Source organism: Eptesicus fuscus, chromosome 15 (assembly GCF_027574615.1).
Source record: "Eptesicus fuscus isolate TK198812 chromosome 15, DD_ASM_mEF_20220401, whole genome shotgun sequence".
NCBI classification, from domain to species: Eukaryota; Metazoa; Chordata; class Mammalia; order Chiroptera; family Vespertilionidae; genus Eptesicus; species Eptesicus fuscus.
Window position 1 is genome coordinate 22,287,855 of NC_072487.1, and position 13,983 is coordinate 22,301,837.

At 39.8% G+C, this 13,983-nt stretch overlaps 1 protein-coding gene across 1 annotated transcript in view; it reads left to right on the plus strand.

The window, feature by feature from the left end:
- The window catches only part of FREM1 (FRAS1 related extracellular matrix 1), a 125,119-nt gene that overhangs the window by 24,941 nt on the left and 86,195 nt on the right, over nt 1-13,983 (plus strand). The window contains exons 10-14 of the mRNA XM_054727281.1: nt 4,715-4,911; nt 5,574-5,664; nt 6,968-7,135; nt 10,287-10,495; nt 13,704-13,797. Coding sequence (XP_054583256.1) covers nt 4,715-4,911; nt 5,574-5,664; nt 6,968-7,135; nt 10,287-10,495; nt 13,704-13,797 — 759 coding nt within the window. The remainder of the gene's footprint in view (nt 1-4,714; nt 4,912-5,573; nt 5,665-6,967; nt 7,136-10,286; nt 10,496-13,703; nt 13,798-13,983) is intronic.

The window sequence follows — 13,983 nt, forward strand, 5'->3', positions numbered from 1 at the left end:
CAACATTCATCTTTTAGGGACTAGATTAACCTCAGAATCCCTCACAGGGTCTCTTGAAGAATAGATTAGCACCATCCTTATAACTGAGGACAGTTAAAATCCACTGATATAGTAACTTTGTATTCAGTATAATTCATCTAATATCCATTCCCCCAATTCTCCCTCTTCTAATATGTGGCAGTACCAGCTCACTTCCTCTCCAGACACGGATCTTCTCTCAGGGATAACATCGCCTGTTCCAGAAAGCCTTCTCTGGTGCCCTCATTCCACAGTCCCCCCACGCTGGGTCAGGTGATCCTTTTATGTAGCTGACCCAACCTCAAATCACTATAATGTGAGGCCATTATTTGTCCTATTGGATCAACTGTGAGCTCATTGATGACAGGAATCCTAAATTATTCATCTGTGTCTTCAGGCCTTGGTACCTGACTCAGAGTAGAACCTCAAAAACTGTTCTGGTTCTTTCAACTTTTATTAAAACTAGGAAGAAATAAGAAAACGGAAATGTTTTGTAAGAACTGGGGAGGTAGTGAGATGAAGAGGTAGTAAGTGCAAAGTTTAATTCTCCAGAGTTTCCAGGAATTAGTGTGTGCACAACAACAGAACAAGTATTTTATGTGTGTGTGCTGGTGAGAACTTTTGTGTAGTAAAACCCTGATACCTTCATCGAAAAGTCCAAATTTTAAAGGACTTAAATGATGATCTAGTCTATTTGATGATTGCATCTTCAATTTGGACATGTCATGCCCTGCATATAAAATTGTATTTAAAGTATTTTTAAAAATTGTAACTTTCAGCTGTTCAACTAAAGGTCCAGATAAGATGGTTACTTAATGGGAGCTTTTGTGATCAGTAGGTCCCAAGGTCACTGAAGGTTAAGTTAAACTCAGGTGATTGTTTAGGCCACATGTTAAAACTCTTCCTTTGATAGAGGCAGAAACTGAGCATCTCCTCAGGTGAGAAACAATTTGATAAAAGCAGGAAGGAAGTTGCACAACCATGGATGCTCCTTACCTCCTTTCATGCTTCGTACCTGGATACTCCTGCTGAGAGATCTACCTGTACATCAATAAGGTGCTCACATATCAGCAAGAAACCCCTCCCTCTTTCTATCTTGGTTGTCATGACTGTCATCAAATAAAGCCTCATGCTCTCAATTTGCTTTTTAAAAATATTCCCTTCTTTATCCTTCTCAGAAGAGAGCTTTTTAGGGTTTAAGCCTCAGGAGATCTTAAACCAGGAGAGAGTAACGTTGGAAGTAAGATGGAAAATGCAAAATAAGGATAGAAGAGAGAAGCAGAAAGATGACTAAGAAATGACAGCAGATGCCCCAAAGGCCTGAGGGTGAAGTGGAAGGGAGCAACGAACTGAGGCCAGATGAGAGAACAGGCACCCAGGCTGTGAGCATTCAGAAGAAGTCAAACCTGAAAGTGGGGTGGGAAAAACGCATTGGAAGTAGTTCCTGGGGGCAAGAAGTAGCACAGGATAAACTCAAAGGAAGCTGTAAGATAAAGAATCAGGCAGGAATCAAAGGTCAGGGCAAAGAAAGGATCAAGAATCCATGTCAACAAGGAAGAGATATCAGCCCACAAAATACCTTATTATGAACACTGAAGGTCAAGGTTAGGCTTTGTCACTCTGTGTACTGATTTGTCACTTTGTATTCTGATTCCCTGTAAGTCTGTCTTTGGGTGCTTGTGACCATAAGTAGACTGGAGGCATACAGGGGACCCCAACAAGTGAAAGCCCGGCAATTGGGCTGGGCATTGCTTTCTCACCGTTGGGGAATGGCTATTTAATAACGTCTTTGTTACAACCAAATTTCAGTAAAATGTAAATGGTTCATTTCTCTATGGAGTTTGTTAAAATAGGATTTTTCTCATCCACAGACACACACACAAAGTAATTGTTTAAACATGCATCAATATGTAAAGACACATCAACCTAGGCAATCATAAAGCATGTTGAAAAATGTGCCCACCAAGAATTACTAAAGGAGTATAAAAAAGCATGCCTTGTACATTCTTTTTACACAAAGAACACATTGGAGACTAAATTAGCATGGAAAATGGTCTCTTTGAAGGCACAATAACTATTGTTTCCTTATTAAATCCAGTTTTTCAATTAAGTGCAGCCTCACTGATCCACACTGTGGCTGGGAAGCTCCACAGAGAATTTCTGAACTTTGTAGATTAGCAAAAAACTCTAATTGGGGAAAAAAAAAAAAGTGACATCGACTCCAGGAGACTGGAGAAATGACTGTCATCGTGTTTATTTATTTTGATAACTGCCTTTAGTTTTTAATTATTGAAGTGCTTCATAATGGAGTAGCACATATGCTGTAGGCTTTTGTAAGAGCAATGAAGAATGGAGACAAGGAATTAACTTATTGAACACCTACTACCACGTACTCACTGTGTTACTAGCTATCTCATTTGATCCTGACAACACTTCACTACAATAGCCATTGTTATTATTCCCAATGTGCAGAGAGAAAAACTGATCCCAAAGGGGCTGATTTGCCTCAGGGGCACAGCTTGCACAGCTAATGTCCCAGTATTTTCTATATTATAGTTTTGTTTTTTTGCTTTGTATGTCAATGTAAAAAGGAAGTCACTTTATTTTCAAATTGGGTGTTGTGAATACTATTATTATTGCTGCAGGCTGGTGTTGCTCAGTGGTTGAGCGTCCACCCATGAACCAAGAGGTCACCAGTTTGATCCCCAGCAGGGGGCGTGCAGGAGACAGTCGATTGATATTTCTGTCTCTCTATCCCTCCCCTTTCCTCTCTCTAAAATCAATAAAAAAGATATTTTGAAAAATTGGCATTGCAGATCTGTGCTTCAATGACAATATTACATTTATTAAAATAAAGTTATTAAATTAAAATATTAAGTTCATTAAAAGAAATAAAAACCAGGATAAGAATACCCATGACACCAAGCAAATGTACCATTGCAAGAGAGAATAAGTAATTGCTTTCTCACAACCAGTCGTGGATTATTGTAAGAAAATGTGATGATAAAAGCTGTTCGGCTGCCCAGCTAGCATGGCTCAGTAGTTGAGGGTCAACATATGCCCGGGTTGCGGGCTCGGTCCCTGGTGTGGGGCATGGAAGGGGCAGCCAATCAGTGATTCTCTCTCATCATTGATGTTTCTATCTTTCTCTCTCTTCCTTCTCTCTGAAATCAGTAAAAATATATATTTTTTAAAAAGCTGTTCAGCAAACTCTCCATGCCCCCTAGCAGGATCCAGACCTGTGAATGTGCTTTAAGAATTCTTAAAATCACAAACAGGACATATTGACTCATTCAGTTAGCAAACACTGATGAAGTGCTTTCTACCTACAAAATACTGTGCCAGATGTAGAGCTACAGCGATGAACAGAATATTTATTGAGCACCTTCTATCTGTGAGACATTTTTATCTACATAGTGGTCTTTGATCCTCATAACAACTCTGTGAGGCTGTTGTCATTATACTTAACTTACATATAAGAAAATCGACATTTAAAGAAGTTTAGTGACTTGTTCAAGATCAATAGCTACTAAGTGGCATACGTAGACCTTTAACGGCCTGTTCACTGCCAAATTCCATGTGGTTTGTACTATTTTATGTTCCTCCTCTTAGGGAACTTTCAGTCTAGGAGAGACTGACAGGTGAACTACTAATTAATAATATAAGAACATAAAATAATAATGTTTCTCAAGGGACAAACAAATTTAGGAACAATTAATTCCAACTGAGAAATTGGGGAAAGTTTCAAGAAGAGCCTTTAAGTGTAAGAAAAACTCAGGTTGCTGGAGAAAGCAGGAGAAAAGAAGTCCAGGTTGAAGAAACAGCATAACTCAAAGTCTAGGACCCAGACCTTTCTGTGCAGCTGGAATGCTTGGCTTAATGTTGAAAGGAGTAGCAGATAAAGTGGAAAAATAGGGTGGGCAAACTGGGGGGGGGGGGGTTATATATCCTTTTCACAACAAATGTTAAAAGTAATTTTAAAAAATCAACACATAATATTGGGGAAAAAAATCACTGCAAAATCAAAACCAAACTGTAGAGGCTCTTAGATGCCATGCTAAGGAGTTTGAATAAGGCTGTCCCTCCTGGGTGGTTGTTAAGACTGAGGAAGGGAATAACCTGATTTGATTTGTATTTTTTAAAAGATAACACTAGAGGTATGTAAGTCTAGATTAGCTACTGAAGTTAGGGCCAGCAGAAAGCTGTTGCAATAATGTGGGGAAGAAATTATGAGAGCTAGAGCTAGACCAGTAACTGTAGGAATGACAGCTGGGGTGGGAGTGGAGTGTGGTCACTATATAGGAATTTTATAAGTAGAGACTCTGGGAGGTGTTTTAGACATATGTGGAGAGAGAATGAGGAGCCAAATTTTCTGTCACAGTTTCTAGAATCTGAGTAGAGGGAGGTAAAAAATGCACAGGTGGTTGTTGGAAGGGAGATGCAGAAATACCCATTCTATATAGCACTCATGAACAATTACCTATAATTGTGATAATTACATTCTTAAAATGTAATATCGAATGGGTGGAGAATGTTCCATTTTTGGTTCACATTCTTAATACCTCCTAAATCATTTCAATGAAAGTATATTATAATTGTAAGTGTTCAAAAATCACCATGATAGGTGATTGTGGGGGTGTTTTCTTTGGTGTCTTTTTGGTACCTTAAATTAACGGTACAGATCATTTCTTTTCAGGTGGTGACAATTCATATCACTCCAGTGAATGACCAGCTTCCAAAAGAGGCTCCTGGAATTTCTCGGCATCTGGTTGTCAAGGAAACAGAGGTGGCCTACCTAACTAAGAAGCATCTGCATTTCATAGATACGGAATCGTATGACAGGGAGCTGCTTTATACAATAACTACTCCTCCATTTTTCTCTTTTAGTCACAGGTATTTATGAAAGGTTATTAGTGGAGGGTTGTGTTCTAGGACTGGAGAGTCCAAAGGGTCAATATATGGTGCTGTGGTTCAATTGCTTTCTTGTCAGACATGAACATACATTCAATTCAGCATTTATTCTAATCTCAAACTTATACCTCCCTTCCAAAGCTATAGTAATGGGTAAGTGACCTGTATCTTGTGTCTTTAGCTTAGATGGCCTAAAAACAGTCTTTAATCCCCTTTTCTAAAGAGAATGCTACTTTTTTCTTTTTAGTAAAATGTACTGAGTCTCTATAGCATTATTTTTAGGTATTGCAGGCCACAAAATGGTCATATGCTATGATCCCAATCCAAGGAAGTGACATGAATATACCTTAGCTGGTGTCATGTACATGATAGCAAGGAAACGTTTTTAGGATGATAATAATGACTCTTTCATGATGTCAAAGCAGAAAATATTGTACATATTTTTTTTTGCAGCAGTCATGAAAATAGCATTGATGAGATTACACTGAAGGCTAGCATCCCTAACATAAAGAGAATATAAAGATGGAATATTTTATTTCTTCCCACGATGAGCTCTTTTAGTTTTAAAAAACTTGGTTGTAGGCTATTTGACTTAATTTTCATTACTTGAAAAATGAGCTGATGTGTTTAATATTTCTCTTTAGACACTTGGACGCTGGGAAATTATTCATGGTGGACAGCCTACCAAAGCTAACCAAGAATCCTGCAGCTCAGGGCTTGAAGTCATTCACTCAGGTGGGATGCTGTGCTACAGTGTTGAAAAACATGATGGAAGGAAGTGTCCTCAGGGAAGTCATGGTGCTCCGAGTATTGCCCTTGAGAATGATGGCCTTTGACGTCTGTTACCAGTGCTTGATGTCTTTATTCTTTCTGCTTGTGCATTTACATTAAGCATGCAACATCTATTTGACAGTGCTTGATCAAGCTGGATATGATTTCACAATCTTGTAACTCAGTACAGACTTTTGCATTGTTTTGCCAGCAGGGACCAGGCACATATGTTTTTATTCCACTAAATTCAGTTTATTTAATATCCTGCCATATTAGTGTACTAGAGCTGCCGTATCAAAGTAACACAACCAGGATGGCTTAAAATAACTGTGAGTTATTGTTTCACAGTCCGAGGCTGAAAGCCTGAAATCAGGGTGTTGGCAGGGCCAACCTCTCTCTGAAACCCCGTAAGGGAATCCTTCATTTCCTCTTCCTCGCTTCTGGTGGTTTGCGGGCTTTCTGTGATATTACTTGCCTTGTAGATATATTGCTCCAACCTCTGCCTGTCATCCCATGGCTATCTTCTTCCTGATTGTCTCTCTTCTCTTCTTGTAAGCTTACCAGTTATGTTAGATTAAAGGCACACTGTACTCCACTATGACCTCACCTTAACTAATTACAACTGCAACAACCTATTCCCAAATAGAGCCATATTCTGAGGTTCCCAGGGATTAGGTCTTCAACATAGCTTTTGGGGGACACAATTCAACCAGAACATCTACTACTTTCCAAAATTTGTATCAGTCTTCTCCCTACTTCTGAAGACCTACAAGGGTGATAAGTGTGCAGACAGCAGCTATAGCTGTAGTTTGGGTCCAATTATGCCTATTTCCTTGTAGTTAGATGCTGTAAGTGAGTATGTTAACCCTATCTGGTAAGTACTGTTATTTTATCATTTCATTTATTTTACAGATAAGGAAAAAGAGGCCTTGCAAGTTTCAGCAGCTTGACCAATATCATGCAGCTACTTGAACTGGTAGAGCTCTACTTGTGGCAAAGCTGTTAAAATTCAAGTGTCCTGTCTTTTACAGAGCTGATTGGCTTCAAGCACTTGATATACTTACCTACTTTCTTTGTCCTTTTCCCTCCTGATTTTTAGAAAATGTGATTTATAAACTGGACTTTTATGGAATGCTCAAATTGATGATGGTGGCATTTATACAATATTCCATGTCCTTATCAGGATGGTTCTCTGAGACCTAGGTCTCTAAAAGTCTCTAATCCTTGCAAATTGGCATCCATGTATCCATCTTGGTTTACTTTGTAGGATGCTGTGAACTACAGGAAAGTGGCCTACATGCCACCCATGAGTGACATAGGCCCCCATCTAAGACATGTCCAGTTCACATTTTCCATCAGTAACCAGCATGGCGGGGCTTTGCATGGGATCTGCTTTAACATCACTCTTCTCCCAGTGGACAACCAAGTTCCTGAGGTATGTGCACTGTGTGCTGTGAAGGACGAAGGTGAGGGAGGGCCTAAGGAAAGCCTTTAAGAGTTATGGGAAGTGCTAACTCCCCTTCAGGCATTTTTAAAATAACTATTTTATGTTTCAATCACAATGTAGGAAAAAGCATGGGGAGGGGAGCCCTTCACCTCCCACGGGACTTTTTGTCTAAAAGGTGCGATTTTTCCAGTTGCTGAATTTGGCATTATTTCCAAAGCTTTATCAAAATCTCTTTCATTTGCTTCTCTTTCTGCTGAGTTTCACGTGTTGATCAGGGGAAGGGGATTAAATTATGGGTCTCTTAGCAACCAGAAGGGCTTATTTGCTCTCACCGCAGGCCAGCTATGCTACTCTGTAATCTACAGAAGCTTTTAATTTTCCAAAATGAATTAAGATGGGCCCTTCCATTCTTTTCAGTCCTATTCCCCAATCTGTACGCAGCCCTAAAGCACTGGGGTCTCTCATGAGAACTGACTGTAAAGGCAATGCCACTTCGTGTGTCTTATCTGAGAAGCTGGGGTTCATACTGAGCTTGTTCCACAACCTGCCTCCTCCCCATCAGAGTGCTAGGCTTAATTAGTGTGGCTACTCCTGGGCTCATTTTCCCCCTAAGAAGCTGAAAGACAAAGTAGGATTGCCCATCCATTAGGAACTTGAGGGGACTAGAACCTACACACGCCTCATCCCCGAAGGTCACCTTCACAGGTAGCTACCTGGAAGGTAGCCAGGAAAGCACTGATGTTCCCTTTCTTGCTCCCTCCTCACCATCTCTACACCAGCCCACAGTTGTGGTGCAGATGGTTCACCCCAAGGGACTAAGGGGCTTACCTAACCCACAGAACTTGGGTAAAAAACAATATTTTTGAATAATGAGTTGCCAACATTTAATCATCAGGAGGTTTCTTATCAAGTCTTGATTTCTGGATTCCATTGAAAATTTGGAAGCTCTGGCAACACTGAGCCCACATATCTCATAGCAACAGTGGGGAAAGGCGTGTACCCCGGTCCCCAAAGTCCCCACTCAGCTCAGCACAGCCATTGAAATTGCCAGCGTGAGCTTGTAATTTTTCGTAGAAGATGCACCAAGGAACCCAGACAAAGTAATCTAAACTCTATTCTGTGACTCTTTCTTTGTCAGAAACCAGATCACATTTCTGTGGAGAAAAATCGTTTAGAAAAACAGTTAATTTGATTAGGTTTTATTCACACCATCCTCTTCTTTATGAGATAGAGGCCTGAAATAGTCTGGCTTCTAAAGAAGGTAAAACTGTTCTTGAACAATTGAGGGGGAATACTCTTTTATGCAAAGCAGTCCAAGTCATTTCCCGGAGAAAGATGACTTGTGCGGAAAGCCGAGAAGAATGCAGAGAGCAGGTACCTACTTCATTTGAAGGCTGATTGAATAGTTATGAGGACTTGGAGCTAACAAGGCATAGTGGCTTCTTTTTTCTACAGTCTATGGGACAAATGAAATAGTATCTTAGAGCCCTGAGGATAGTAGGAATAAAATTAAAGAGTTATTTCAGTGAAACCAGTCACAGGAGTGGTTTCCTGATTTCAAATGCCCACATGGCACTGCGCTGAATGATAACCACTAGGGATCTTGACATCATGCTAACCTGAAGACCCAGAGCCTAAGCAATGATAAAGAGTGGGGGCAAATTAACCTTGTGCTTTTATGTTTTGAAAGTCGTTCTGTATATGTATTATACTAAAAAATCATCTACTCTAACAAAGTGTATTCCTTGGGATATTAATCAATGCAATGCAGGAAATAATGTTTAAAAGATAATACTCCTTTCTCAGCAAGAGCTCCCTTTATTTCTTTCTCCTACAAACAGTGGAAATGTACGCTTGGCAAAATGAGAGTAAGGCCTCTGAGGAGGGATGAGAATGAGGGTGGTTGTAGGGAGAGAAAGCTCTTGCTTTTACGTTTTCCTTTTCTGATGGAAATAGTTTATTAAAGAACAGAAGGCAGCTGTCTCATGGTTTATGTGGCCCAGAGGGTTGTCCTTGGGACATCCATGGATGCCCCTGGCGGCTGTGCCTGGTGGGCAGGAGGGTGGAGCAGGGCCCTGAGTGGAGCTGCGCCTTCTCCTCGCCGACTTCCCTGTCCTCACCCGTTCCTTGCCTCATCCCCTTTAACAATCTTCCCCTGGGATCGGTCTTCTTTCTGGCAGCAGCCGTTCTCCGAGGAGAGTGGCTGCTCCCATGGAGAACGCTGTGTCCTCAGAGGGCAGGGCATCCACCCAGGTCATCTGTGAGGGCGCTCAGAGCCCAACTGGATCCGCTCGCTTTGCTTCCGGGTAGTAATACAAACTTGAGAAAATTCCAGGTTAAACACACTTAACCTTTTCTTACTGTAGGATCTCAGAGCATTGACTGTATTCTATGCCTTATAAATCTCCAAGGTGAAGACATTGTAGGTAACATTTTTCTAAACTTTCTTGACCATGGAACATTCCCTTGCTATACCCTCTAACTTTTTTTTATTTACAAATGAATTATTAGTCAGTTGAGCAGTGAATTTTTTTTATTATAAAAATATCCTTATGGCTTCAATATTTAAGTCAAATGTTTGGATAAATCTATTTCCTATGGAATCTTAAAATTCTGACCCTTTCCATCTTTAAGATACTCATTATAACTGATGTTTAAAAACTCCAATTTCCCAAGTCTTTAAGTTTTTTTTTTTTAGGTTGAAAAAAAGAGATGAATTATTTCTAGGTGAATTTGATAAAGCTTTTGATCATTTTGTAGATTAAGGTATATATGTCGAGCAGTGGTAGGTATGGACATGATGATAAATATTATTTTCTCACTTTAGCTCCACTGATAGTAATCAATGTGCTGCTTTTACTCTATAGGGTCTGGGATAAATGAAATGTAGATTATTTCAGGTTCACAGACCTGCCTTGATTCTTCAAATCCATCCATGCTTAGAATCAGAAACATTTAGTAAATAATATTTTTCAGCTGAGGTGTTCAGCTATGAGCTTGACCCCTTTACCACATTTTTAGAAAATTACTTAACAGGTGAATGAATATAGTACTGGAACTTTTTTATTGATTTAACGAGCTCTCTCTTCAGGGATACTGCATGGAACAAAGCTTTCAATGTTGCTTTCCTTATTTCTAGGTACTCACCAACCCCCTGAGAGTGGCTGAGGGCGGTCACTGCGTTATCAGCACGGAGCACGTCCTGGTTTCGGATGTGGACACCACACTGGACAGTATCTACCTCTCCCCGCAGAGACTGCCTCAGCATGGAAGGGTGGAGCTGAGTGGATTTCCTCTGAGCACAGGGTGCACATTTTCTTGGGGAGACCTCCATGCCTTAAAAGTTAGGTTAGAACATTTCCTGCCTTTTTTCTTTTGCGCGCTTTGGCTCCCATCTGGGCCAGTGGCGAGGCAGAGGAAAAGAAAGAAGTTTGTCCAGTTCATTCAGAAGTGCTTTCATGCCACTTAATACTTTCAAGGGACAGTTGAAAATTAGAAATGACAAAATTTTAACTTTTCTTCAGACATTTTCTTTCCCTCTGGCTTGCTGTACCAATGGGAATGATTTTATGGATATTTAAACAGCAAAAATTCATTACCATGAATATTAAATTTGCTGAAACTGCACATATTGCAAGAGGTAACAGTCAAACTAGATGAATATAGAGTGAAATCATCGGTAAGGCGAATCTACGTGATTGAACTCGGCTTTAAGAAGAGCCAATTTCATAACCCTGGAAACTCTGGGATAGAATTCTGTTGATCAATGTCTTCAGTGTAAATTTTATTATATTCTACTGGGAAAGGGATTTGTAGGCAAACAAATAGGGTAGGCTGGGTAGGTATGGCATGGAGTAGGACTTGGCTCTCTGACAGTCACAGATAGGGCAATTCCTGCCTTGTGGTCCTATAGTAATTCCTCTTACCTTGAACTTAGTCTTTCATGGTTCTGTAAGAAACTTTTTACAAAATCTAGTAAAAAAAACCCACCTTCTTTGTAAAACAATGCAAGATATTCAAAAGCAACATACTAGTTAATTTCTCACAAGTTCAAGTTATAGATAGGAATTTTGGCCTTTTTGGTAGAGTATAGTAGAAAGTGTTAAGCATCAAATGCTTAGTTCCACATTTGAACATTGACTAGGAACTAGGATTTGTATACAAGAAGATTAATTTAATATGACAATTTAATTTATTTATGTTGTTTAGTCTCCAATATCTGTATCTCTTTTCACTACTCTTATTCTCATTAAGATTTTGTTTTCTTTTGATATCTCAGCTCTTAGCTTCATGTTAGAGAGCTGTTTAAGTAATTCTTATTAGGGTGTGAATGATGGATAGAAAAATAAAAGTACCAATATTTGCCAGCATATGTAGTTCAAGTGTTCTTCTAGAGACTTGCAATTATGTTTTTTAATTTAATCTTTACATCAGTCAAACCTGACAAGGTAGATGATTCTATTCTCATATTATAGTTGAACCTAAGGTACAAAGAGTTTGAGGTCACTTAGCTAGTATATGGAAGAGTCCAGTTTTCCCCCCATTTATTGTTGAAAGTATAAAGGAGTCTTGTTTTAAAAGAAGTTCTGTTTGACTTCATAGACATGCCTTTGGATGTGTACTCCTAGACCTACTTGGCCCTTTTAGAAGTTTTAGCATGGTAAGATAGCTTTAGCACATTATCTCATATCAAACTATTTTTTATGAAAACATCAGGGAGCATGACAAAATAAAGGAGGCAGCTTGTGGGAGTGATACTGGGGCTGGGAGGGGGACCTTCTCCACCACTGGACTAGAATCCCAAACCTGAGTCCCTAGCCAGAGTATGGGGGAGACTAGTCCTGAGTAAAATACCTTTTAGCTTTAGAATTTTTCATACGTGATATAATATATATATATATATATATATATATATATATATATACACAATATCACGTATGAAAAATTCTAAAGCTAAAAGGTATTTTACTCAGGACTGTGTATATACACACACACACACACACACACACACACATATATATATATATATATACATACATATATATATACATATATATATACACACATACATATATATATAGTATGTAAATTATATCTCAATAAAGTTGGTTAAAAATTATATAATTTACATGCTATACGTACACAATTCAGTCATTTAAAGTATACAATTCAGTGGTTTTTTGTATAATCATAGATTTGGGCAACTCTCACCATTATCAATTTTGAAATGTTTTCATTACCCCAAAAAGAAATGCTATACCCTTTATCTGCCACCACCACCCCCTTCCTTTTTCTCCTCCCAGCCCTAGACAACCACTAATCTATTTTCTATATCTGTAGATTTACCCATTCTGGGCATTTCATATAAATGGTGTCATACAATGTATAGTACCTTGTGACCAGCTTGTAATAGGACTTCTAATTTAATTTCCTAAGTCTTATTTTCTTTCCTACATAACTTAAACAGATCATTGATAAGCTAGAAATTTGGCTCAATGCAACAGCTATTTAGAACTTACTGTATATCACTACAGTGGTCTGCAGAGTAAATGGAAAGTCTACGATTAGACAATATCTTTAAGACATTTGACTAAGAATTAAAGGAAAATGAGACCAAGACTAGACCAAGGAAAAATATTTTTAAGTCTGAATTTTTTATAGATTGAGAGGCAGAGAGCTAACAAATAGAAAAGGGAAAATGGCAGGAGAGAAGCAATAACTAATTAATAGATCAAAATTTTAGAGAAGAGCTGAAAAGATCCAGAGCACAGGCATAAGGATTAGCCTTAAAAGTGGGGGAGGAGGGAAAATCATGAAAATCCACACCGTGTCCCACTTTTACCTGCCTACTGCTCAGTCTCAGCACCCCCACCAACCAGTATTTTCTGTAAGTAGCCAGAGCTGCACCAATTGGTTTCCATTGACACTGTGGCAAGCTGAAGGACTGCTTTTTGATTTGGGAAGAAATTATGTATGCATATAGCACATTTTTTTCCAGGGTGGAGCAATTTTACATTCATGGACCCTTGAATGATTAAATCTGTGACTTCATGATTATGTCGCCATCTTCCAAGTTCTCCCGCTGCATTTTTGATACTTATTTATTAAGCACTAGTAGCCCTGCACATGAATCCGTGCACCAGTAGCTCTCTGCAGGACCTGGCCACTCCGCGCCCGCTGCCCAGAAGCTCTCTGCAGCCCAGAGGTCCATCCGCAGCTGGGGCGATGACACAAGCGTTGCGCGCCCCGGCCTGGCCAGAGGCCCATCGTGGCTGGGGGCAGAACGCTTGCCTCATCACCACAATGACAAAGCAAGCATTCTACCAGGCTGCTCACGCTGCCCGCTTTCAGTGGCCACCCCCCTGGGACTGGGGGACTTGGGCAGGGCTGAGAGGACTGGGCACCGCCATAATTGTGATGGAGTGATGGTTAATTTGCATATTACCCTTTTATTAGATAGGATATGGCCAAAGCCATGGAAGAACTCTTGTGTCAGGCATCTCAGTGTGCTCTCCTAGTGGCCCTGAGAGGTCAGTGACCACTGTCATCCCCACAGGTATCAGCACGATGGATCTGAGACACTTCAGGATGACATACACTTGGAGGTCACAGACGGCACCAATTCAGTAGAATTTGTTCTGCACATCGAGGTGGGTAGAATGTTTCCTTCCTGGTTCATATAGAAATACAGCGTCTAGTTTGGAAGCCTGCTTAGAGTCCCTGGTAGAATTTAAAACAGAGACTCCAAAGAAGAGGATGCCTGCTTTCATCTGTGAATGTCTCAGGACAGGCAACAGAGGGCAAAGTTGTACTGGTGAAATGGGCACACTGTTTCT